The sequence below is a fragment of the Empidonax traillii genome, unplaced genomic scaffold (genome assembly GCF_003031625.1).
Source record: "Empidonax traillii isolate 1590-97213 ecotype Southwest subspecies unplaced genomic scaffold, ASM303162v1 scaffold44:size1908036, whole genome shotgun sequence".
NCBI lineage: Eukaryota > Metazoa > Chordata > Aves > Passeriformes > Tyrannidae > Empidonax > Empidonax traillii.
The window spans coordinates 1,123,868-1,149,498 of record NW_020955237.1 but is presented as its reverse complement, the minus strand read 5'-3'; the positions used below and the strand labels follow the sequence as shown (position 1 = coordinate 1,149,498).

The window sequence follows — 25,631 nt, the reverse complement described above, 5'->3', positions numbered from 1 at the left end:
GCATAATCATTTCAGACTGTTGTATTCCAAAGGGACATCATGCCTTGGTTCTACAGTCCTTTTAAGTTTGTGTTCAAACTTTTTTGGGTGGTGACTTTACCCTATAGATGTATGGGCCGTGTCCAGCTCCGTAAGACATTGATGTCTTTGACTGGAGTGCTAGCATTCAAAAAATTAATAATCACACTGAGTTACTCTGAGTTATATAATCAGTAAAACACTTGTGTGAACGCAGCTCTAAATTAGCCTCCTCCTGTAGTACTAAATAACTTATTTGTACCAGACCACTTGTTATAGACATTGCATATTTCTTAAATATTTTTATCGTTTTGCTTCAGGTCGGGGTGGGCGTGTTGGAACCCATGGAGTCACCCTGTCATCATACATAGTCAAGAATATTGCACTGGATAAGACAGACGACAGCAACCCTCGGGAGGCTATTTTACGTCACGCAAAAGAAGCAGAGGAGAATCCATACTGGGTTGCTCCTGCATATGCTAAGTAAGGAAGTAATTTAAAACACAAGTAATATTTCTGGAGGCCAGTGGGAGTCCAGTAAAAATAGAAGAGACATTTTTAGTGGTATACTTTGCCTTTTTTGGATTACTGCCACCAATACGTAAACCAAGAGTATACCATACGCTTCTGTGAGGATGAGAGTTTCCAGGAGGTTAAGTTGTTGAAATTTCACATTTGCATTTTTAAAATGTACCTTTCAGTGCTAGAAAGTTATTTTAAAGCTTGCTGAGTTATTTGAGTTTAGAATCTTCTCCCAGTCAATGTCTGAAATTGCAATATATCTATTAATAGGGTACTCTCCCGCTGACATAACGGGATGGTTTTCCAGTATGCCCTCTAGTTCTGACTGATTCTTAGGTTAAACCTTCAGAATGTGTATTTGATGTTATGACAGCCTATTCTAGATGATTTCTTGGCTATCATAAGTTTTATCTGAAATTTTCCTACACGAGGACCCAAGTAACTGCTTGAATTAGCAGATTTTGAAGGTACAGCAGTATTGAAAATTGCACTGATAAAATCTCCTACCAAAAATTCAACATAAAGAAATAAGTTTTCAGTTGTTACATAAATTAAAAAGCTTCATCAAGATTTTTGTAGTAAAACCTTGGTAATCCCACAGATGGTGATTTACTCAATTTAAATGGTATGTGTGAATGTGGTATTTGTGTGTATGTGTTACAATGAAAATTGTGCAATATGCTTCTAGAATGCTTTCTGCCAAAGGGTTTTTTTTCCTAAAAATAAATATATTTCAAACAATTAAATAAATACATTCACAATAATACTAAAATAAGTACTAAATAAATGCATTTCATACTACTGAACAGAAAGTACCACTTTAAAAATTGTCACATTTTATTATCATTGATGGGTTTTTTACACAAAATAGTCTGTCAAGTAGTGTTTCCAGAATGCATAAGGAAATAATTTTGAAGACATGAAATAGTCTTCACAGAGCAGTCTGCCAGTAATGAATTGTTTTTGGTTTTTGCAGCCCAGTGTTCTATCTCCAAGGCTGTACATGCGATAGTACTTTACTGACTACTTTCTTTACTGATGTTTAGTTCTGCAGTGAAACAATCACCACCTTTTTCCAAAAACTTGAAATATATTAAGAGTCATAGCTTATTTCCAATGGTGACCCTTGCTTTCTGACTTGGCCCACATGTTCACAGAAATAACTGAATTGCTGTTCCAGAGCAGCTTGAGAATGTCGTTGAGCCAGACTGGCTTTGACTGAATGGTTAATAAGTATGGCATGCTGGTAATGGATAAGTATGGCATTTGATGTTGTACATTGAACCAGTGCACTCTTGGTACCAAAGAAGGGATACTTGAAAGCCTAATTCTCTAGCAGTTTTTATAATGGATATGCTAAATACTGATTTTTAATTGTTTGAGAGTTCCTGTTTGCTTGAGATGAAATATACTTGGAATGTGTAGGCATCTGGTTTTATTTGAGGTATTCATGCTCAAAAGTAAATCACACATTCCATCAGGTAGATAGATACCTCAGTATCTTAGTAACTTCGTTGACTGCATATTAAGTTTCAGCCCTGACACCTGCAGTGTAGTAGACATGAAAGTTTTAAAACAAAGCTGTGTTACAGGAGGCTTACTGTGTCAGGTGGCCAGATCTCATTACAGTTCCTTGTTAAAGATGTGGCTGCAGGGGAAGAAGAGAGCTGGCTGAGAAGTGGGCAGGATGCAAGTCCAGACTGCTATTAACTTACACACCAGACGGTGATATGTATGTGGGGGAATTGGACTGCAGCCAGCAGCATGCTGCCTTCATGGTTTTGTCAGCTGATAAATCTCATGCTAGTAAAGCTGCCATTATCCTTGCTTTAAAAGCTTGACTGTAAGATGTACTCTATGCAAACAGCATTTTAAAAATTATTAGTAGTAGTAGTATTGTTATTGGCTAAGACACTGAAATGCAGAAACTTTATTATTGTATTATGTTCTTAATTTTCAGAAATGGGGGTCTATACTATCAGCCACAGAAAGCTGTATTAATTAAAAAAAATTATATCCTATGTATGACTTCATAGAGCATGTGTGTTTTACCTGTATATAACGCATCTTACAGATGTACTTACAGATTTATATTTCATAAAGTATGCAAATTGCAGGTAATTGATATAAATTATCATGTAATACTGGTTTGTATGCTGGATAGCTGCTGCAACATAAGATTTACAATAGGGTTAAGAAAGGTGAAATTCTGATAAAGAAAGGTGAAATTCTGATAAATACTTAAAATTACATTCTGTCTTAAGGCCTAAAAAACATACATCCAGCATGTTTCATTTTTTTAAATGGTGTTTATTCTTTTACTGCTTTATTCTTCTGCTACCAGTTTTTCCACGTTTCTTGTAGTAAATTTTCGCTTAAACATGGGATAAAACTATCCACTTGATATATCCTTTGTTTGACAAAGCTTTTGGTCTCGTGTTGCCTAACGGATAGCTATTCATGTAAGGTTTTTCGTTCTCCTTCTTCAGAAAATGTCTAAGGAAACTATAGTTACTTAATTTTCTCCAGTGGTAGTTATTAAATAATTTTAGAATGAGAAGATTAAGAAATGCTCATTTTTTGATTAATCAGTTTTCATAACTGCGAATAAAATGGCTGAGTTGGAGTTCATCTGGTCCTGATCCATAGCACTTAGTTAATTTTGAATCAGGTAACTAATTTAATGCTTTTTAAATTGTATGTGAGGGAGAGTGACTTTTTACTCAGGCAGATAATGATAGGACAAGCGTGAATGGTTTTAAACCAAAAGAGGAGAGATTTAGTTTGGATGTTAGGAAGAAATTCTTTTCTCATAGGGCAGTGAGGCACTGGAACAGGCTGTCCAGGGAAGTATTTCCCATCTCTGTACGTGTTTATGTTGGATGAGGCCCTGAGCAACCAGCAACCTGGTCTAGTGGAAGGTGCCCCTGCCTATGGCCAGGAGTTTGGAACAGGATGATCTTTAAGTTCCTTTCCAACCCAAACCATTCTATGTTTCTATGATTTTCACTTCAATAAATCTTAAAAGAAATATATGACTTCTGCTGTTAGTTTATGCATTTTATGTAAAAATACATCCTTTTTTTGGAGTTAAAGGTGCCTAATTTATTCTTGAAGCCAAATAGCCATTTGCATTATTTATCACTTGAAAATTTTTTCAAGCTTGTTATCATTAGCATGACCTTTCCATTTCTCCTGACATTTGAGTCAGAAAGGAGGGGGAAGTATGTAAGAGGCACAAGGATGGGTGAAAAAAACAGATGCTGCTGAAAAGGATACTGGGGATGATAAGAAGTACATGCTCAATCAGGAGATGACATGGTACAGAAGCCCGGTGTGAATAAAGTGTCAAATAAGATGTGATCAACACACCAGAAAAGTCATAATGGATGGAGATAAAGATCTTGAGATTTCTCAGGAAAAAGCTTGTTAGAAACCTTGGCAAGAGCCATTCCAGTGGAGTGAAAGGAAAGGAAGGACAGATTGAAGATTTCAAGTAAAGAACTACAGGAAAGGAACTTGAGGCATCAGTTGTAAATGTTTGAAAATTACATTCTTTGTGAGCTGTTTGTTTTAACACAGCTGTACAGATATACTATAATGACTTCAGATGTCCCTCTGAAGGATCAGCAGGAATTACTAAGCATTGTAGCTGAGTGCCTAATCAGGCCCAGATGCAGCTCTCTTATGTACCAGGGGGAAGGTGAGGGTGAAATTTTCCTCCTCACCAAAGTAAACCAGAATTCCTGAAAATACCTTTCAGTTCGGTGAATTTTGCTCCTATTTTGCAATCTCTGTCATTGCTGCTTGTCCCAGGCAAAAAGGAATGTCTTGAAGCAACAGTCGGTAGTTGTGCTGTGTTCACTGAACTTTTTCTCAAGGGCAGTACTGGTGTGTGAAGAGGTAGTCGTGCAGTTTCTGGAGTACCTTTAGTTGAAAAATCAGAACAGAATGTTTTGTAACAGCGACCTCGTTGGCACGTGTTCATATATTTACCCTAAATCTCTTTTTCTAAATTGGTAATTTTGTGAGGTAAGTCCCTGAGATTCAGAGGAGAGTCAGGCTGGTTGGTGGGGTAAAGAATAAAAAAAGGGTCTGATACTGAAAACCTTAACTTTTCAGTCTGGAAATAGCCTTTATTCTTGTTTCCAAGCATGCTTTAAAGTCTTTTTTTCTTTGTTTCAGTGCAATATAAACACAAATTTCAAAAGTTACTTCGACATGAGTCACATGTTGTGATATGCAGTTTTCATCTCCAGCTGGTTTAGCTGCAGCAGTATTTATCTGCTAATCTATGATCCTCAGATGTCAATGAGCTACTTTCATTAGATCCCTGAAAGGCAACAAAGAAAAACAACCCATAACCAGAGGGATTATGGTGACTCTAAAGCAGTCTACATGGCCTCTGGAAATTTTCTAGGGGTCTGCATGTCTGAATATGTTGGAAACTACTGAAATAAAAGAGAAGCACGTAGTATAAATAAATCATGCTAGCTTGTTTTCCCATTTTTGTTTGCAGCTTGTTCCTGTAACACACAATAGGAATGCATTTTTCAGTGTATGAGATACTGGTTTCCGCTGACAGTCATGTGGAAACACAGGATCATAGAATAATTCAGATAGGAAGGGAATGCCTGAGATCATTTAATCCAAGCTCCTGCTTAAAGCACTTTCACTTAGATGAGGCTGCCCAGGTCCAATTAGATTCAGGTTGTTCAGGGGCTTGCCCAGCCGAGGTTGAGTATCCTCAAGGGTGGAGATCCCACAACACCTCTCTGGACACCCTGTTCTAGCAATCGGGTTGGCAGGGACAGTATGCTCTTGCTAAATCCATGATGGGCTGTTCCTTTCCTCTTTCATGTACCTGGAAATGCCTCCCATGGGGATTTGTTCCATAGCCTTCCTAGGAACTGAGATTAAGTAGTTCCGCAGATCCTTCTTTTGCCCTTCACAAAGGTGATGATGCTTGCCTTTTGTAGTCATTGAGACCCTCTCCCGGTCACCCTGACATCTGAGAGATGATAGAGTGCCCTTGCAATGACATGGGCCAGCTCCCTGGGTACCTGTGGATCCACCCCATCTGAAATCATGGATTTTTGCATGTCCAATGAGCTACATACTCTCTGCCATCCTCTTCTGTCAGTAGCGTCTCAGTTGCTTACAAAGACTCTGCTGGTACTGTAGGGGTCCTTCGACATGTGAGGACAGACCTCAGGGAAAATGGAGACAAAAGAAGCCTTGAGTATCTTGACCTTTTCCATATGCTTTCTTAGTGGTTTACCTACCCCATCAAGTACATTTTCCTTAGCATTTCTTTGACTGTCAGTGTAGCTGTAAAAGCCTTTCATGTTTCTTTTCTGTTTCAATTCCTGCTGAGCTTTGGCCCTCATAACTCAGTTCCTACATGTTCACGTAATACCTCTGTTCCTTTTGGCCAAGGTTGTCCCTGCTTCCTTTGTCTGTGTTCTTCCTTTTTGGGGTTCACACTTTATCTTGGTCAGATCCATGTGCATCCATAAAAAGCTACTGCCAAGCTTTGCTTTCTGCACATGAAATGTAATCTATTTTGAGGAGACTGCCCTCAAAGATCAACCAGCTCTCCTTGGGCCCCTTTGCCCTCCATGGCAGTCTCATGGGATCTGCCAAGCAGATCCCTAACAAACTGAAATCAACCCTCAAAGTCAAGAATAAATAAAACTGAGAAATTTGATGGGGAAAAGAACACAGCTTTCCACATGTAGTGTTTAGCCCTCAGAAATAAAAATATTTCTAAGCATGAAACTTGTTTTGATAATATTTTTATAAATATTAATCATACAGCAAATTCCTACTGTGCTAGCAGCCTCTAGTGCAGTTACTAAGCAGAAAAAATTGTGTTTAAATTAAATTAAATGATCACTGCTGATAAGGCAATAACAAAAACAGTGTTATAAAATGGTCAGGCTTATGAATCACCCTAGGTGCCCCAGTTACGGCTGCATAGCTTGTGGAGGTGGAACAGTTTACATTTCAGCTGAGCTGAGGCTACAGCTATTTCATGGTAATTTTAAAAAAGCGAGGTAGCAAGCAGACTTGATTTCCTCTGTATGTTATTGCTTTAGCTGAATGTTGCTCGATTAGGCTACAGGTTTTTTTTTTCCTTCTCCCCCCACTCCCAGTTTTGCTGCACTCAGTAGCACACTTTGATTAGCTGAAGTCTATGATTTTTTTTCTGTGCCACTCCTCTCCTGGAAAAAAGATTTTGTTGCTTGTTTCACAAACTTACTCGTTCTTCTAAGCTGGAAATTTCTGGCCAAATTATGACAATTGCAGGTTTGTGGTCAGAAATTTTAGGTTTGCACTTGATTAGTTGCACTTTACTAATGAACATCTCAGTACTGATGTGATCCTATTGAGAAACCCTTCATCTGTTGGGTTAAAAGGAAGGTACAGTGTCAAAATGGGCTGAATGAACTTCTGTCAATGTGTTCTGAAAAAAGGAGAAGATTCCACGCATTCTTCTTCAGTAACTAACAAAATGCAATATTCCAGCCAATAAAGCCTTCATCCCTGGTGTCTGTTTTGGATTGAATGTTGTAGTTGTTTTGGTTTTTTTTTTTTCACATTTTTTTTAAAGATCCTTCTTCAGTGATGGGTTAGGTAGAGTTTATGTAACTATTTTGTAATGAAATATTTTAATTGGAAAATATTCTTTAATCTTAGTCATGATTTCCATGGACAGTAAAATGACTCCTCTAACTTCCATAGTATAGGTCCTCATCTGGGTACAAAATCTGCTTGGGGGTACTGGAACCTTCAGCCTGCACGCAGGGACCATGTGCCAGTGAGAGTTCAGCAGCAGGGCTGTCTCTGGGACATCTTAGAGTGCTCCTTACCTCCCTGGCAAGCTTTCAGGATGGAGGAGAAGGCAGGCCAATAGAAAGACCCTGTATTTAAGGGGAGCTGTCTTTGACTAGTTTTAGTGAGTTTAAGTCTGTTTGTGCCACGTATTTAAGAAGTGGAGAATCCTGGTCTTTAAATAGCTGATTGTTTGCTATTACTCTTCGAAGGCAGAGGCAACATTGAATTTGCCAATTGCATTATGTAGGGCAGACACAATATTGCTAAGATTTTTGCATTTTGTAGGGTTTGTTATAGTTGTTATAATAATGGCATTTTTCACATCCTTAAACTGCTGTAAAAACATTAGTTAATACATTCATGAGATGATGACTGCCTTGGCTGTGTTTTATACTTCGTCATGTCTGTTGTAATGAGAAGTCGAGCACAGCCAGCATCAGTAATCCAGGAGTTTCAGCTCTGCAGTGATTGTGCTGACAATTAAGCTGCAAGAAGGGACCATGCAGTGACTAAAGTGTAAAACAGGGGAACTGAATGTCCAAACAGTTTATTGAATTGCTACTTGATACCATGTTCGTTTAAAAAGTAATCAATAATTATTTTTATAAAGTTTAAGTGGTATTTAAAATACAAGTAAACAGTGGAGGAATTGATACCATCAAGCTTGACTGTAGGATACACTGTGTTGTCATATGAAGATCATTAAGTTTTTTATGTTACAGTAGTGCTGGATAAAGTTTCTGGAGGAGACACTGGTTTTTTCATGCATAGGCTTAGCCAGAAACCTGGCTTAGCTGTTCTGTTTTCACTTACTGGCTGCTGTCACAGTACAGTGTATCAAAATGGATATTTCTTTTTAAAAAGTCGTGGAATGAGGACACCAGTGGCTCCAGGTTTCTAGCATTGAATTAAATGTAATTTTTTCTTGCTTCTATCTTAATTTTATTCATGGAATACAGATAATGATTGTGAGCTGATGAGGAAATAATACTTGCAAAATACGTGTGTTTGTTATGCTTGTTTGCCTGTGAGCTGCAGAGGAACCTTAGGAGGTTAGTTTATATGTTTGTGTCAAAAATAAAAAATGGGCAAGTCTAGAATGTTCTTTTTTAAAGTGTATCTGTATCTCTCTGTGTGTGTATATATACATGTGTATATATGTGTATATATGTGTATATATATACATATATACATGTATATATATAGTTGGGTCTAGTGCCAGTCTAATGACGTTTCTGTTGAATTGTACTCTGACCAGTATTTTAATATTTTTAATGTTTTCTAGGACACAGCCAAAAACAGTTTTTGCAGAAGTGGAACCAGAAGATGATGAAACAGACAAGCCAGAGTGGAAAAAACGTAAAATTTGAAAAAAAAAAAATTGGTTTAAAGAATAATATTAGAGCACTTGAGACAAAATGAAACATTATTTCTTTATTTTGGGTAGTGGATCAAAATTTGAAAGCAAAAATTACTTCAATTCATAAAACTTGCTGCATTATAAAAGGGGATTCTTGTACTTCACTGGCTTAATCTCAGATAGGAATTTTGTAATAAGGAATTAATTGTTCAAATAACTCCTCTATGTCAAGTTACTTAGCTTTGTGTTTGGATTAAAAAATATTTCTTTATAAATAGTGAATTCATTATATCACCAAGTGTTTTTTTTTTCGTTACTGCCAATCTTGCAAATGCTTTGTCATGACAGTGTTCAGTGATTTTAAGTATACCAATAAAATAATGCAGTTTCTCAGAGTCCTTTTTATTTTTTCCAGTTAAGTGCTAACAAATTACTTCATTCTTTACAAGTGCAGTGAAGTTTAGATTAATTATTGTGGAATATTCCTGGTTAGCTAATTCATGTGTTCACATGAGTTTGAATTCAGTTCACACTCTGTGAATTTTAGAAAACATATTTTCTAGTGTCCATCCTTCTTTGCCTAATGTTCCTTTTAAATATGTGTAGTATCTCAAAGTAGTATTGAATACAGCTTTTATTAAAAAAAAAAAAAAAGTAGAATTGGAATGGGCAATTACATATTTTGATTTAATAAAAATAATGTGTTTATTGCCTAGTTGGTGCAGAATTTTGTGCAGTTTATATGTATGGGTGAGTTTTAGGATAGAGTAGATCTACGTAGTTAATACCAGGTCTTTACGTGTATTGGCTTTGTTGTGTGCCTGAATTATGTATATCTGCCTCATGCTCCCTGAAGACTGATTCTAACCCTTATAAAGTGTTACTTCTAAATACTGAAAGTTCTCATTTTTTAACACAAAATTGCAATTCTGATTGTCATAAAGAAGAGGACAGATTTAAAGCTAATGTCCTTTAGAGAAGGATAAAGGAACCTAGGTTAGTTTTAGGCATTCATGTTGTGATTATAGTAATACACAATATGCTAAGTATTGTGATTATAATAATATACAATGCAACAAGCAGTCTGCATTTCCACTAAGAATAGAGAGTAATAGACATCATAAGCAATCAAGCTTTCTTATTTATGAATAGATTGTGAAGGCATATTTTAAGACTATATTTAGCAAAGCCCTTAATCACCCCCCTAACCTCAAGAGCATGGTCCTGATAGTCAGCAGAGCTTAGATCTTTTTTTTTAAGAATTGCTCTGCATCACTATTTCATTGTATGATTTCCTTTTCGAAACTTATCTTTCTTTTTCAGTTATAATTTTTATACTTCAGTGAAAACTAAGCCTGACTTCAGAAGGTATAATGAGAAGCATTGGCATAACATTCCCACAACAAAATATTTCCACTGCTTTCACTAGTGTAGTGTTTTGATAAGAGTTGAACTTCATTAAATAGTCTTCGACCCTCTTAAAAATACTCTTATATGTACTTATGTATCAGTGTTTAATTTACAATTGCAGCTGTAATTTGTAGAGTGAAGGATCGAATAGGTAGGTGGACAGTAAATGGAGGAGTAAAGGAAATTCCAGATAAAGAGCAGCAGTTGTTAACAAGACCTGCTGAAGATCTCCCCATGCAATGCCACCCTCAGCAAATAAACATAAAACGGCATTGCTTCATTTAAGGATACCTTTTGTTTTATTTTTCATCCAAATATTGCACTACAAAATAAAGTATTTTCAAAGAAATTTCTGTAAAATCTTTAAAAATAATTTTTAAGGATTAATACGTCCTTGGTTTTAGGCTGAATATTAACATGTCCTTTGTTAGTTGTTCACTGAGGCAGTGTGGCTTAGGGAGCAGAGCTGCAGGGAGAGGCAGATGAGAAGTGCTGCAGCTGTTCTCTGAGCATGAGAAGAGCTTCTTCTTTTATGTTGTTATTCATATCAACTGGATCTTGTTTTCTAATTCTTAAAAGAATTAGTTCTGTAAGTGAACACTGCAAAAGTTCTGTTAGAATTTCTCTAAGTGTTTGTCCATGTTACTTGCAGTGATTAATTGCCCTGAATGACTGTTCTAACAGCCTAGAATTTAAAATGGTGCCTGTGCAGATATGTATTAAAAAGATTTAAAACTAACTTAGGTTGCATTTATACTTGGACTCTTGACTTGGTTCGTTTGCCATAGTCCTTGCACTGGATTTTCAGACATATTCACCAACAAGGCAAATATTACCACATTTTTAAAAGCAGTTTTAAATCTCCAGCAGCTCAATGGTAAGAGTTAATCTAATCAAAAAGAAGGTATGAACAGTCTGCTTGACCATACTTGGGTATGGTCAGACAGTAAACACTGACTCAAGCCTTTGAGTTGTCCAGGGAAACATCTTAATGTTAAAAATATTAACATGAGTAAATACTTGGTATGACAGGTGCAGACTGGAATATGAGAAGCTATAGATGCATGAATTTTTTTTTTAAATCTCATTGTCTTATAAACTTTGCAACTCTTCAAGTAATTGCCAAGTTGTAATCTTAGTCCTCTGTCTGTCCAAATTTAAAGTGGCCAGATTCCATGTGGGCTTTTGTTTCCATATTTCTGACACAAGGTGGGTTTATTTTGTTTGCTTGCTTCCATAGAAGACTTGTTTACTGCATGCAGAAAGGCTTCCATGGTCCTCTCTCCTAACCTGGATGCTCCTGTGCAGCTTCTAGATGTTTCCTTGTTGCAATTTATGGTCTTCAGCCCTTTGCACTAATGACAGCTGTGGGCCAGCTGTGAGGTACCTCTGGCCTGTCCATAGGGCCAAGACTTTTCCCATCAGATCATTGCAGCCCACCAGCCACCAGTCAGCCTGGTTTCCCCTTCCTTGTTTTTTGCTGCTACTGTGACAGAGGTCATAATTTGACTCTGTAGTCCTTTGTCTTGCCCTGTCCTCCTTATTCCTTTTCCTATCTTATTTTTTAAGTCTTCTACCACACATGAGAAGATTGGTAACTCCTGGTGCTTTTCCTCTGCCTGTTTGCTACTACTTGATGATTTAAGTTCTTCTCTAGTGTATTTTGTATAACCTATAATTTACTGAAGATGACGCATTTGCCTCTAGTTTTTGTGATTGATAGCAGGAATTGGGAATTTGTGTCCAGAGGCCTTCAGTCACTCCTTGCTTTTAACATGCCTAGTTTGATGTTCTTTATCATGCTAGCCTTTTCTCTGTTGGGCTGTAGAAAATTATGTATTATGGGAATAGAAACCATCATCCTTTATCCTGTCAGTTCAATCTCTACTGGGCCCTGAGGAGTGTTCTGCAATGAGTGGCATTGCTGTGGTAAAGTGCCCTTCTCTTGGTTAGATGTTTATTTTTCAGTTTCTTTGACCTCTGATGCCTTTGGGGATGTCCAGCTTGAGACATTTGTAGCTCACATCTTCCTTTAATACTGAATCATAAGAATTTTGATGTGGCCTGTTAGTCACAATAGTATTGCAAAATCCCTGTCTTAGTTGTTCGTGATTCTAAATGCCTGCATATCCTTCTATCCTGCCTCTCAGCAATGGGGACTTCCTGAAAGTCCTACGGTTACCCTCATTAAAAACCAGCAGGCTTGTTCTGATTTTTTACCATGGGCAGGCGAGGAGTTCATGGGGTTCTGTCCCCTGTTGTTAATCCCTGGTGCTTCTCATCTGCTGGACTGTTTCATGCACATACGTGAATAAAGAGCTGGATAGTTGGCTAGCAGAGATGTCCTTATGCTTGCCTGGCATTGAAGCACAGACCCATCTTATTACATCAGATTTAAAATCTGCTAGAATTTTTGTCTAATCCCGCTTAAACACAATTTTGTATACAGTATACTCTCAATATACGCTTCATGCTCTGGGAGTTCAGCATCTAATTGCTTCATGCAATCTGGATAGCTCTGAAATGTAAGATATTTGTCTGTAGCATATCACCCCAGCTGAAATTTGCTTTGGCTGTCAAAGCTTCCCATTCTACATACAGAGGTAGTGGAGCATGCTGACAGTCTCCCACTTTGGCAGCAGTGTCTCAGATCAGCTTGTTGGAATTTCCATAACCTATGTGTCGCTTGAAAGCCTTGGCAGTAGTTTTTGATATTTTTTTTTTAATGGCTGATGATCAGACAGTATGTTCATCTTGTTCTCTGAGAGATGACTCAAAAGAAGAGTGATTGAGAAAGCATAGCCAATAAATCTCTGTCCTTTTTTTTTTTTTTTTTTTTTTTTTTTTTTTTTTTTTTTTTTTTTTTTTTTTTTTTTTTTTTTTTTTTTTTTTTTTAACTTAGCTATCCTGTAGGGCTGTTATATGTCAGGCTAGTGTAGTTTGATTTTTCTTCCTCTTTGAAAGTGTTCCTGTGGGCTCCGGACTATTTCCTTGTATCATGAAAAAGTAGATGCAAGAGATGAATACCTGCAGTAGATAAACAGGGGGCTTCATGGGTCCTTGAGCAGTTCTGTAGTCCATCCCTGGCTCAAGTTACAGCTATACCTGAACCAGGTCTGGCATGTTTACTGGATCTTTCAGTGCTGCCATGATAGGCACGGTACAATCTCCCTAAACAATCTGTTCCTATGCTTCATTCCTTTTAGCAGTGTAACATTTTTCATAAACTTTAAGAAAAACATTCTTACAACACTTTAAGCCCACTATTTCCTATACGATTCCCAGCAGTCTTTGAACCCAGTTTGTGATGTTCCTCTTTGTGGCAGCTTTTTACTATGTTTGAATTTTCTTATTTTCTCCTGTCTCCTCTTATTCTTTCAGTTTTGCTTTATGTTTTATGGTGTCTACTGTATCATCAGTTACTTGCTTTTCTCTGCATTTCTTGAAGTGTGCTGCCCACAATTTATACAGTGTTTCAAATTAAGCTACTGTTGTAGGACAAAACAGGAAAAATGTTTCCTTGTTTCATTACAGTCACTTTTTTCTCTCTGCAGTTTGGCCAAACAGGGTTGTGTTCAAGTCCTCTCCCGAAAGTAAGGTACAAATGCCCATTCAACAATACTGAAGTTACTTGTTAGCATTCAGTGTATAGGAAAGAGAGGGAAGGGCAGAGATGGTGTAAGCAGAAGATGGTCACCACTGTGAATCTTGCAGCATCCTGTTGCTCCTTTAGTGCCCTGAGCGTCTTTGTGGTGGTGGGGTCCCACCTGGTTCACACCCTGAGTTACGTTTATACAGTCCCTCATTAGCCTGGGAGATGAGGGTAGGAGTGGATTTCAGTCCCTCATTACCATGGTAAGTGAAGATAGGAGTGGTTTCTGCATTGCACGTGCTTAGGTCTTAATTTGGTGGTCATATGGGTTCTGCTCTGGGGGTCCTACAAAGCAAGTACCCCCAAAATCAAGAGTCCTATTGTTCACTTTTTGTATAACATATGCACTGGAATGTTACCATGGAAATATGTGTGGGTCCTGCCCCCACAAGGCCAGAACTGAAACTTTGTTCCTTTTTGCAGTTTGTGCAGCAGCACCAATGAAGTTTTCTGTAATAAGTTTCACCACAGAGCGCTTGTGTAAGGCATGTACTGCAAAAGTCATAACCATTTCCTTACAGGTCCCAGACCCACTCAAAGGTCCAGAACCCCCATGGCAAAGCTGCTGCCCAGCCAGTTCACTGTTCAGTGGTAATGTAGGATTCTTTTGGGTTTTGTCCTTTGTGCTGAACTTCATAAAATCATAGAATGGTTTGGGTTGGAAAGGACTTTAAGGATCATCTAGTTCCAATGCCACTGCCATGGACAGGGATACCATTCGCTAGACCAGGTTGCTCAGAGCCCTATCCAGCCTGGCCTCAAACACCTCTGGGGTGGGGTATCTGCAACTCCTCTGGGCAGCCTGTTCCGATGCTTCTCACGGTAAAGATTTTCTTTCTAACATCTAATCTAAACCCACCCTCTTTTCATTTAAAAACCCTTTGTCTGGTTGTTTTCTCCCTTTTCTTTTATGAGCCCCCTTAAGGTACAGGAAAACTGCTCTGCAGTCTCCCCGGTGCCTCCTCGTCTCCAAGCTGAACAACTCCAGCTCTCTCAGACTGCCTTCACAGCAGAGGTGCTCCAGCCCCCTGAGTGTCTTTGTGGCCTCCTCTGGCCCCTCTCTAAGAGGTTCATGTCTTTCTTATGCTGGTTACCCCAGAGCTGGATGCAGAGCTCCAGGTGGGGTCTCATAAGAGTGGAATAGTGGGGCAGAATCCCCTTATCTTGACCTGCTGGCCACAATGCTTTGGATGAAGCCCAGGACATGGTTGGCTTTCTGAGATGCAGATTGCTGGGTTGTGTCCATCACAGTGCTCAAGTCCTTGTCTGCAGGGCTGCTCTCAGTGAATTCTCCCAGTCTGTACTCGTGTTTGGGATTGCCCCAGCCCAGGTGCAGCACCTTGCACTTGGACTTGTTGAACTTCATGAGGTTCCCATGAGCCTTCTTCTCATATTTGTCTCTCAGGCTGGCATCCCATCCTTCTGTTGTGTCAGTTGCACTGATCAGCTTTGTCTTATGCAAATTTGCTGAAGGTGCACTCGATTTAACTCTGTCATTGATGAAGATACTGAAGAGCACCAGTTCCAGGACAGAGCCCTGAGGAACACCACCCATCACCAGACTCCACCTGGACATGGAACCACTGTCCACAACTCCCTGACTGCATGCATCCCGCCAATTCCTCATCCAATGAATAGTTCATCCATCAAATCCACATGTGCATGAAACACAAACAGTATGTCACAACACCCATCTCCCCCATTCTCCCTCAGACTCAGACCATCAGCTTAGGACCCAAAGAGATGGCAGGTGAGAAAGAAGGGGCACCTGCTTGGTACTGTGTGCATAACAATTGTGACTATTGTTATTCATACTTTTGCTGTAGTAGTGTGAGATTGTATATGGGCACACTTCTTTGTCTCACATAAACTGCAAAAGTTGTAGTGCAGCCATTTAGGCCAGTTGGGGATTGTCCTTTTTCTGTATTATTCCCTCGCATTGTCACGTGGCATCCCTCTAGTGCAACAAAACCTAAGTTTGCAATGGTTATGCAAGGAAAGGACTCAGAGTCTGAGTGAAATTCTAATGAAATACATGTCTTAGCAAACAAATGTCAGATTTTCTAACACTATGACTTGGACCATTAACAAGGGGTCCTTTCTGTGAGGAAGTTGGCGTACAGTTTGCAGTTGACTCTTCATTTAAAATTATCTGACTAAGCAGAGGCAAACATCAGGAATATCCCAATTAGAGAGGTCAGAATGTTCAAAACAGCCTTTGCTACCAGTGTTACCATCAACAGCTCTAGGGTTTTGTGGTATTTTCCGGTAAGGTCTCCTTGATTATTCATAGAATAATGTCAATGGCTTGATACATATTTTAATTAATTATGGCTGAGTTAATAGTTAAAAAAAATTAACATTTTTAGGAGAGTATGAGGTACTCATCATGGCTAGGCTTCGCAAACGAAGATTTGAGAAGGGCTCTACCCACGTTTGCTACAAGCACGCTGATGGCTAAAAAGGCCAATGCGAGATAGACAAGTCCGGTTGCAGAACGTACAGCAGAAGGACTCCCCAGGTGATATCGACGAGACGCGATTCTTTCTGCGTTGTCTTTTCTCCTCGAGAGTGATCCTGTGTGTGTTCTCAAAAGCAGCAGCAGTGTTATAGATGGTGTGTCTCCAGACCTCCTGATTAGAGGTCAGGGTAGACCAAGGGTGGTGATCAATATGGCCAAGGCTGAGGGATTGTTTCAGGCAGTCCTTGTATCTTCTCTTCGGGGCTCCTCTCTTGCGGCAGCCAGTGGCAAGTTCCCCATAGAGCACGATCTTAGGGAGGCGATGGTCCTGCATCCTGGAGACGTGCCTGCCCAGCGCAGCTGAGTTCTCAGCAGCATGGCCTCAATGCTCATGACTGCTACCTGTTCAAGGACAGACGTGTTGGTCACTTAGTCAGTCCAGTGGATGTTTAGGATTGTACAGAGGCAGCGCTGATGGAAGCGTTCTAAGAGACACAAGTGGTGCCGGTAAATGACCCAGGATTCAGACCCATATAAAAGAGTAGACAGCACGATAGCTCTGTAAACACTGATCTTTGTACTTTTCTTCAGGTGTTTGTTTTGCCACACTCTTTTATGGAGTTTACCAAAAGCTCTGTATGCCTTTGCTAACCTGTTGTCAATTTCAGCATCAATCTTACCATCTGAGGAGATGATGCTTCCCAGGAAATTAAACTGTTGGACTGATTTGAGTGCTGTTTCACCAATGGTGATATGGGGATGATGGAAGACTTCCTGAGGTGCAGGCTGATATAAAACTTCTGTCTTCTTCAAGCTGACTTCCAGACCAAAAAGCTCAGCAGCCTCTGCAAAGGCTGTTAAGGATGTTAAACGCTGCAGAGCTACTTCTGTGTGGGCGACGAGGGCGGCATCATCAGCATAAAGCAGCTCACGGACAAGATGATTTAAGGTCTTAGTGTGGGCCTTCAGTCACCTTAGGTTGAAAAGGCTCCCATCAGTACAATATCGAATGTAGACACAGTTTTCAAAATTGAGGTCTGCCGTGGCCCTTTGGAGCATCATGCTGAAGAAGATCGTGAATAAGGTTGGTGCGAGAATGCAGCCTTGCTTCACACCATTGCCTATTGGAAACGGCTCAGAAAGTGCATCGCCATATCTGACTTGACCGCGCTGGTCCTCATGAAGCGAGATGATCATTTTGAGGAACTTGAGAGGACATCCTAAACGTTCCAAAATCTGCCACAGACCTTTTCTGCTCGCAGTATCAAAAGCCTTGGTGAGATCAACAAAGGTAACATAGAGTCCTTTGTTCTGTTCCCTGCACTTCTCTTGCAGTTGTCTGAGAACAAACACCATGTCTGTCGTACCTCTGTTGGCTTGGAAACCACATTGGCTTTCAGGTAGAAGATCTTCTGCTATGGTGGGTATTAGTCTGTTCAAAAGAATTCTTGCAAGGATTTTACCAGCAATGGAGAGCAGAGTAATACCTCGGTAATTTGAGCAGTCTGATTTATCTCCTTTCTTCTTGTACAAGGTGACGATGACAGCGTCACGAAGGTTTGAAGGCAGTTCACCTCGTTCCCAGCTGCAATCTATAACAATGAAGTGTCTCTAGGCATTTCCCCATATCTTACTAGTGCATCAAAGAATTGGTGCAGAAGTGTTGTTTTTAACAACTCAGTGAATTTAATTCAATCCTTAAAGGCACAATGTAGGAACAAAGAACAAAAACAGAAGCAATCCCAGACTAGGAGCCCAGTGGCTCAGGAATTTTCACCTGAAAATGGTATGTCACGCACAGCGTGAGCTCTTGCAGAAGATGAGGAAACAGGTCATGATAAAGAAGAGGGCACAGAGATGAGTAGGAGGGGAGTGGTGGGATGCTGCAGAAACAGGGAATTTATGTCCGGTTTTATGTAACATTGCTTTAAGCTACCCCCTTCAGGATCATTAAGCAGTATGTTAATGAAATTAACAGATGACACAGAAGAATACTGCAAAGATCATTGAAAAAAGAGAAGCAGGAAATAACAAGGAGTCACCCTGACAAATGCAAAATAACACATCTGGAAAATGATTATTCAAAATGCAGATTTTTTTTTTTCCTCAGTGGTGGGATGACTCCCAGCTACACGAGAGGTTGTGAATGGCAGTTTGTGTTTCTGTGTTTCCTCTGACAAGGCAGACAAAATGCATGTGAAATTTTTGGATTGCTCCCAGCTGAGAGCTTCAGTGACACCTGGGCTGAGAGCATAGCACCCTCTGCCTCACAGCCACTGAGGAGTAGAGAAGTGATTGGGATGGCTTTCCTCTGAAATCAGCTTGGTGAATACAGTACAGAGGCATCTCCTTTTCTGAGCACCTGAGTCTGATGTCATGTGTACTGCAAGTCAAAAATGCTCCTTTGTGTTTGCAGTCTTGAAGATTCAGCTGTCTGAGGCAAACTCCTGTCTCCCATCAGCTTTAAAAAAAATGCTGTCTTTCTCCTGCTTTTAATTGCAGCTATTTGCATCTTTAAAATCCTAGCGTTTTAAAGGATGTTGCAGGAAGAGTCTCTCTCTAGCCTAGAAAATTTTCCATTCAGAAAGCAATTCTGCTGGTCTTTTCCCAGTAATGCTCTTATCCATATAACGTGCTTCATGTCCTCTCTTTTAGAATTTCTTGTGGATGTTGAACAGGGGCACACATTTTTTGCTTTTTCCCTTATAGAAACAAACTATTAAACATCTAGGGATTTGATCTCTTCCTCCTCCCTGGACCCTCTCCTGTCGCCTCCAGCCCCCGTCCCCTTGCCATGCAAACTGTGTATAGAGATTTGAAGGAAATACAATAACTAAAAAAATAAGCCTAATATTGGACTTGCCAGCTATTGTGGTTTAGCCCCACTAGCCACTCACTCATTCACTCTCCCTCCAGTAGGATCAGGGACAGAATCTGAAGGGTAAAAGCTAAAAAACTCATAACTTCAGATGGTTTTATGAGGAAAGCAAAAGCTGTGCATACAAACAGAGCAATACAAGGAATTAATTCCCTGCTTCCCATGGGCAGGCAGGTGTTCAGCCATTTCCAGGAGAGCAGCTCCCCATCACATGTAATGGTTACTTGGGGAAGACAAACACCATCATGTCAGTTGTCCCCTCCTTCTTCCCCCCACTTTATATACTGAGCATGACATCATATGGAATATCCCTTTGGTCAGCGGGGGTCACCTGCCCTGGCCATGTCTCCACCCTATTTCCCATGCACTGACAACTTCCTCACCAGTGTGGCAATATGAAAAGCAGAAAATGCCTTGGCTCTTTGTGAGCACTGCTCAACACTAACAAAAGTACTTCTGTATCATCAACCCTGTGTTCAGCACATATCCAAAACACAGCTCCATACCAGCCACTGTCAAAAAAATTAACTCTAGCATACCAGCCCATTATAAATTGTCCATATGTAGTATGGTGGAAAACAGTTCCCACGTTTTTAAGTTACTGAACACCCCATGCTTAATTTCCAGATCCATGATCCTTATAAAATTTGATGTTTGGACAGTGCCAGTGCAGCAGGCTCCTGATTCACAGAAGGGTTTTTCTCACCCTACAGTGACTACTGCAAGACAATTTATCCTTGAATGCTAAGGATTGCCTAGAAAATTATTATGAAAGGAGTGTTCTGTGTTACACTGGCAAAAAAATACACGACTAAACTGTAACTTTCTTGTGCATCACCTGCTAAAGTAACTGAGATCAAGTTGTCTTTAATGTGACAACTGTTCATATACGCAGGTGCATACGTATTTTTTATACATGTATATATACATTTTTTTCCCTTTAGTTACAGGGACATGCTATACAGAGAATTATGCCCAAGAAGTAACATGCTACATATCTCAAGTAGCACATTACTGTGTCGATGAGCAGTTGTCTTGGGGGTATGTTCATCTTAATTAAGGCTGTGTCTTGGGATGCTTAGGCAAGACACTGATTTTAACCCTTTGCAGAGTGGAACAATGGACTGGATTAGCCCAGAGAGCCTCAAAAAACATAAATTTAAAAAAAGAGGGGGTTGGAAATTTTCACCAGCTGTGAAGTTCAGGCTTGTGCATTACTATTGCACTGACACTTTTTTAGGAAACCTTTCCAGGAGTGGTGGGACTTGCAGATGGGCACTCCAGGCCAGTTGTAGGATGAAGGTGATGGATGAAGATGATGCACACCCATGCATCACAGCCAAAGGTCATTAAAAAATAAATGTGCCAGTTTTCAACAGCTCCATAATGTACTCCAAAAGCATTGCAAAATCATTCTGTAATGCAAGAAAGACTACAGAGGAGGCAGCTTTCAATAAAGATGGCAACTATCAAATTCCCAAATACAATGACAGATTTTGCTGTTCACAAGGTGATAATACTTTTGGTTCAGGCTCTGTAAGATGCTAGTTTGTAGGATTCCTTTCTCAATTTTTACTAACTCACATTTACACTAAAAAAATAAAAAGGAAGCTCTAGTTCTGGAAGTGATGTAAGTACCACAGGGGTACTTTGTCTCTTTCCATCACTTGTTTTACTACCTAGCATACTGTTCTACTCTGGCATACAGTAGAGCTTAAACAGTTCTGTAAGAGTTGTTAAATGTTTTTCTTTAGGGAGAAGAGGGGGAGGAAGGGAAGTAATTTAGTTCAATTCTCGAGAGTGTCCCCACTTCCCACCTTTCCTTTTTGCCTTACTACAAGAATGCCTTTTCAAGTTCAGACTTTTATTCTATTAGATTCTTCTCAAACCTCTGATTAGAGAATCTGCTTTAAAAATCTAAATGGGAAAAACAACTACTATGGCAGGATTGAAGAAACAGAAATACAAGATGAGGAGAGTTAGTCAGATTGCTGACAGATCTAGGAATACAGTTCAGCTACTTCAGTGTGCCTTTGGTGCTCTTTACCAGCATACCTCTGCTGCACAGAAGTCTGTATGCCACCTTTCTGAACCAGGGACTTACTCTCACCTTGTTGTTGAAACTTTTGTGGGTTTGTGCCTGTAACTGAGTTCAAGCAGCACTGAGTATCTGCATCAATAGCCCTTTGGTTGTTATGACAATCTGAATCCTTCAAGCTGCGGGCATATCACCCTGGCAGTTTTGGTAGAAAAGGCACCTTTGGAGATATACCCCAACTGACATGTTGCTGAATTCTAGTTTGTGGTTGTCTGCCTTCACTCTACTCCTTAACTCCCTCCTCCTGGTGTGTTGTTCCGTGCGCTTGACCGAGGAACTTGGCACTTCCTTTGGGAAGTAAGAGTGCTGCGCTGGCTCTCTACAGCCCAGTCTCAGTGTTGATGATTTTTATTACTGAATCACACTGCACTGCTTGGTAGTCAGTTGTTTTTTTTAATTAAAAAGTGTTCAGAATCTCGAATGTAGAGCCCTCTGCCTGCCGGAATGAATACAGGGGCTGCACTCCAGCAGTCTGGGCAGAATCAAACCGTGCTATTTCTCTTACGCTGTTTATAAATGCCTAGACAAACAAACAGGACCCCTGTGGGACAGCTAGACTGTCTTCCTTGTCTCATGGCATGATCAGCATTACCATTTACTTCACTCAGTACTTCTGCACAGTTGGGCTTTGGTTTAATCCAATGATTAAATGCTATTTTTTTTACCAGTTATTTTTTCAGTTAATATTTGCCACGTGGAGAATTTTTATTGTCAATTGCCATGGCATCACTAGACATAAAGGCAATGCTGGGGGAAAGGGTAGGGAGGGCTGTGCTGGGCTAGTTGTCCTCTGTAGCATAACATTCACCTCCCAACATTAACATGATTTGTTTCACTCCACAATCAAAAATATTATGCCAGTAGCGCAGAGCGAACTGGAATTCAGGAGCCAGCACCTCTGCTAATGGAAATGAACATCAAGGAGCTGCCAAAATTTAAGCCAACAGAGGATGTTGCCTTGGGTTTTGGCTTGTTTGTTTTTCCAGAAATTGTCACAAAGACACTAGTTTTAACTGGACAGAAAGCCCGGCCAGAGTTCTGTCTGCAGATCATAGTCCTGTAAAGTGGAAGAAGTGAGTCTGCACCAGCACAATGCAAGCATATCTCTGAGGTGAGCTAGTTGATTACACAAGGGACAGGGACCAGCTGCCAGCTCTCCTGGCTGAAGAACAGCTCTGGGCAGCAGTGAAGGAGAGTGTGCCCAGAGCGAAAGTCGAATGCCCAGTACAGAGATGGTGGGGATTAGCAGAACTGTGGTTTGGGGACTGTAACAAGTGAATCGACATCTCCTTCTGCATGCTCCATAATAAAGTGTCTTGGTATAAGCCCTGTGGAGAGTCTTGTGTCTTTGCTTTTCTGTAAGTACAAAGAGATCCATCAACCCCTTTTCATTAAGTTCCCACAAGCAGATGAATCTTGGAGCAATTAGCAATCAGAACTTCTGAGATTTAGTGTGTTAAGTCATTTAGATGAAAAACACTCCAGAAAAATGGTAGGACTATGAAGTTAAAATTCTCAGTGTTAGAACATAGTTGTGTAGTAATGTCAGAAAAAAACGCTGAAGAAAGATAAACTGGATGAAAGAGGACTGATGGGTTTGTAAGTGATCTGTGTAGCCTGAGTGTGCACTGTGCATAATACATAACTTACGCGGAGGGTGTGCACAGCGCTCCTGGGTGCACATCATGCCTGGGATTCCAACAATGAAAGCCCTGCCTTCTTGTTTTTCCAAAGTGGAACATCCATCCGTGGGATTTCCAACACTACTGCTAGTGTGTCAAAGCTACTGCATTTAACTTGTATCTGGAGCTTGTATTGCTAAATGGCATTAATATGCATCTTTTTTGCTCTTAATAGATTACAGGGTAGAGGGCTTGATGCTGCTGCTGTTTTAGCATGTAGCAAAAAAAAAAAAAATAGTCCTTGGACCAAAATATTTCTTGTTTAAAAAGTATTTTTGTAGATGTTTTGTAAAACTTCAAGAAACAGCTACTTTTAGCAGACTGAGTGGTTTCAGTTGAGCATGTATATGTCTGGTGCTTGAATTAAGGCTTGTATCAACTTACTCTTTTCTAGGTCTGTTCTTGTTGACAGTCATTATAAAATCCCAAGGTCCTGGCTTATAGTAGTACCATAAGCACCATTACAACTGCAATGACCAGCTAATGATGTGCCAAAGTGATCAGGAGCAGCAGAAGCCTTGAACAGGTTTTGAAGAGAGTGTTTGCTTAGGGGAAAATAGTACCTGGAGACTTGCGTAAAAAAAAAATTTAAAACCCAGAGAAATAAAAAAAACCTTGGAAAAAGCATCTGGATATTAGGCAGTTATTGAGAACTCATAATACACTGTGGCACTGTATGTGGCTCTCTCAGTAGCTAAAATTAGGTAATTATGTAAGGAGACCACAGCGTACATCTGAATAGCTACTGTATTGGGTTAATGATGTCACTCATCTTTATTGAGTTGCTATTCTATGGCTTGGCCAAGGGGCTGCATGAATTCAGGAGTCATGAAATCATAGCCAAGTTAAACTTCAGTGAAGTAAACACAACAGAGCTTTTACAAGGGAAAGCAAAACAACTCTCAAGCAGACCTCACTCGTCTAGAGTCCCAGGTGATGTTGCCACCAGCTGTTATTCCCTGTAAATCTTCAGGAAAGCCTGTTCATAATTTTAAACCAATGATAGTAGAAGTGCTATGATGAATCTATAGGTTTATTATTGATTTGGAGAGATCAGATGAGCTATCAAATTTAGCATTTGGTTGTTGGCTATGAAATTGGTTATGTTTGCCTTGAGGTCCCATTGCTAAGACAATTTGTGAATGCTGTACATTGTTGACATGTAAAAATAAACACAGGTATGCCTAAGCTAAAGGGAGAATTAAACTTTGTCCACACATACTGATGTGCCTTAGCTTTCACACCAGATAAAATCCAAAACCTGACCGAATTTCCTGTCTTATGTTTCTTAAAGATGATTTATTTGCTTGCCTATGTTAAGTACTGTAGCTTTTTCATGCTTAGGAGTGGTACATATGCCACACATTTTTCCACCTAGGGAAATTTTGCTGGGCTTTTTTCTGAGTAGTTGCCAGTTTTGTATTGAAGGTTGAGGAGAACTATTAAGTAAAGGTGTAGATGCAGAGACAGGCAAGCTGGTTTGCTCAAAGTTTGTGTGGCCATATGGCTCTGAGCTGTGTCAACACTCACTCTCGTAGCTCTGATGTCTTCATTTGGAACATCCCTATTTAGATGAGCTTAGGGACTGTCCTTTAAAGTTTCTCCTGTGGGTTTTTTTCTTCCAGTGGCCTTGAGTGCTGTTATCACAAGCTCTGGTAGACAAAGCTTCTACAAGGAAGAAACCTGGCAGTAAATGAAGGCCTGTTTATTTCTCACAAGATGCCCAGACATGCAGAGTCACTGGGCTTTAGGATGCCAGAAGTTGTTGTTTTGGGAAGAACTTGGTAATAAGCAATGAGCAGGGCACTGACTGTGGCCATGGTTTGCAGCCCTGGCAGTGCACGTGCAACTGCCTGTGCTCGTCACGGGAAAAACTCATCTTTCCCAGACCAGAGGGCAAAGGCTGCATTTGGAAACTTGCTTTTTTTTCTAGATATCTACTCCACTCTTTGAAGTAACCATTCCCACGCATTTCCTGTCAGGGGTGCTCCAGGCCCCTACACTCTTCTTTTCATTCTGTTCTTTTTTAATCCAGAAAACTGCCTGCTTTGGGAAAGTTTGCCTGGGATTGCACTGTACCCATTTGTTTGCAATGAATGAGAAGCATTTTTCGTTTTCACTGAATTATTGTTGCCAGATACCATGTGTACACATGTTGCAGGCCATCTTGCAGGGGGAGCTGGCAAATCTGCAAAGCTGATGTGCAGGGCTCCAGCAACTGAAACAGGCTCCTCTCAACCAGACCCCTGCCAAGGTTGGGAAACACACATGCTTTGCTCTCTCTAAGATCTCAAAAAAATAGGTTTTTTTCAGCTGGATTGAAATAGTGGTATTGCAACCCAGCCTTCCAACTCCAAGCACCTTCCTGCTTTCTGCCTGCCCTCTCATCTGTCCCATTTGCTGAGCAATTTTGGCAATACAGGCAGACTAGAGCATAGGTTGGGCCTTTGCGGAACACTTAGAGAGTACATGGGTTATAAGATGAAAATTGTGTGACTTAATGACATCTTAGGACTATCTTTTCCAGTGATTTTGTTCCTCTTAAAGTGATGATATATCAGTTTTTGCTGTCTTCCACTATCTTTAGCAGGAGGCTTCTGTAGTAGTTAGTTATCAGAAGGGACTAGCTTTCTTTGCTTTTGTCTTCAGTCTCACCATGTCCCAGGAAGTGTGTATGTGTATGCCCTTATTGGTATCTCATCAGCTGGCT

General features: G+C 40.1%; 1 protein-coding gene across 1 annotated transcript in view; it reads left to right on the top strand.

The window, feature by feature from the left end:
* WDR70 (WD repeat domain 70) overlaps positions 1–9,639 on the top strand; it is a 129,729-nt gene extending 120,090 nt beyond the window's left edge. Inside the window, exons 17-18 of the mRNA XM_027878707.1 lie at positions 339–501; positions 8,666–9,639. Coding sequence (XP_027734508.1) covers positions 339–501; positions 8,666–8,750 — 248 coding nt within the window. The 3' untranslated portion in view covers positions 8,751–9,639. The remainder of the gene's footprint in view (positions 1–338; positions 502–8,665) is intronic.
* The last annotated feature ends 15,992 nt before the right edge of the window (positions 9,640–25,631 follow it).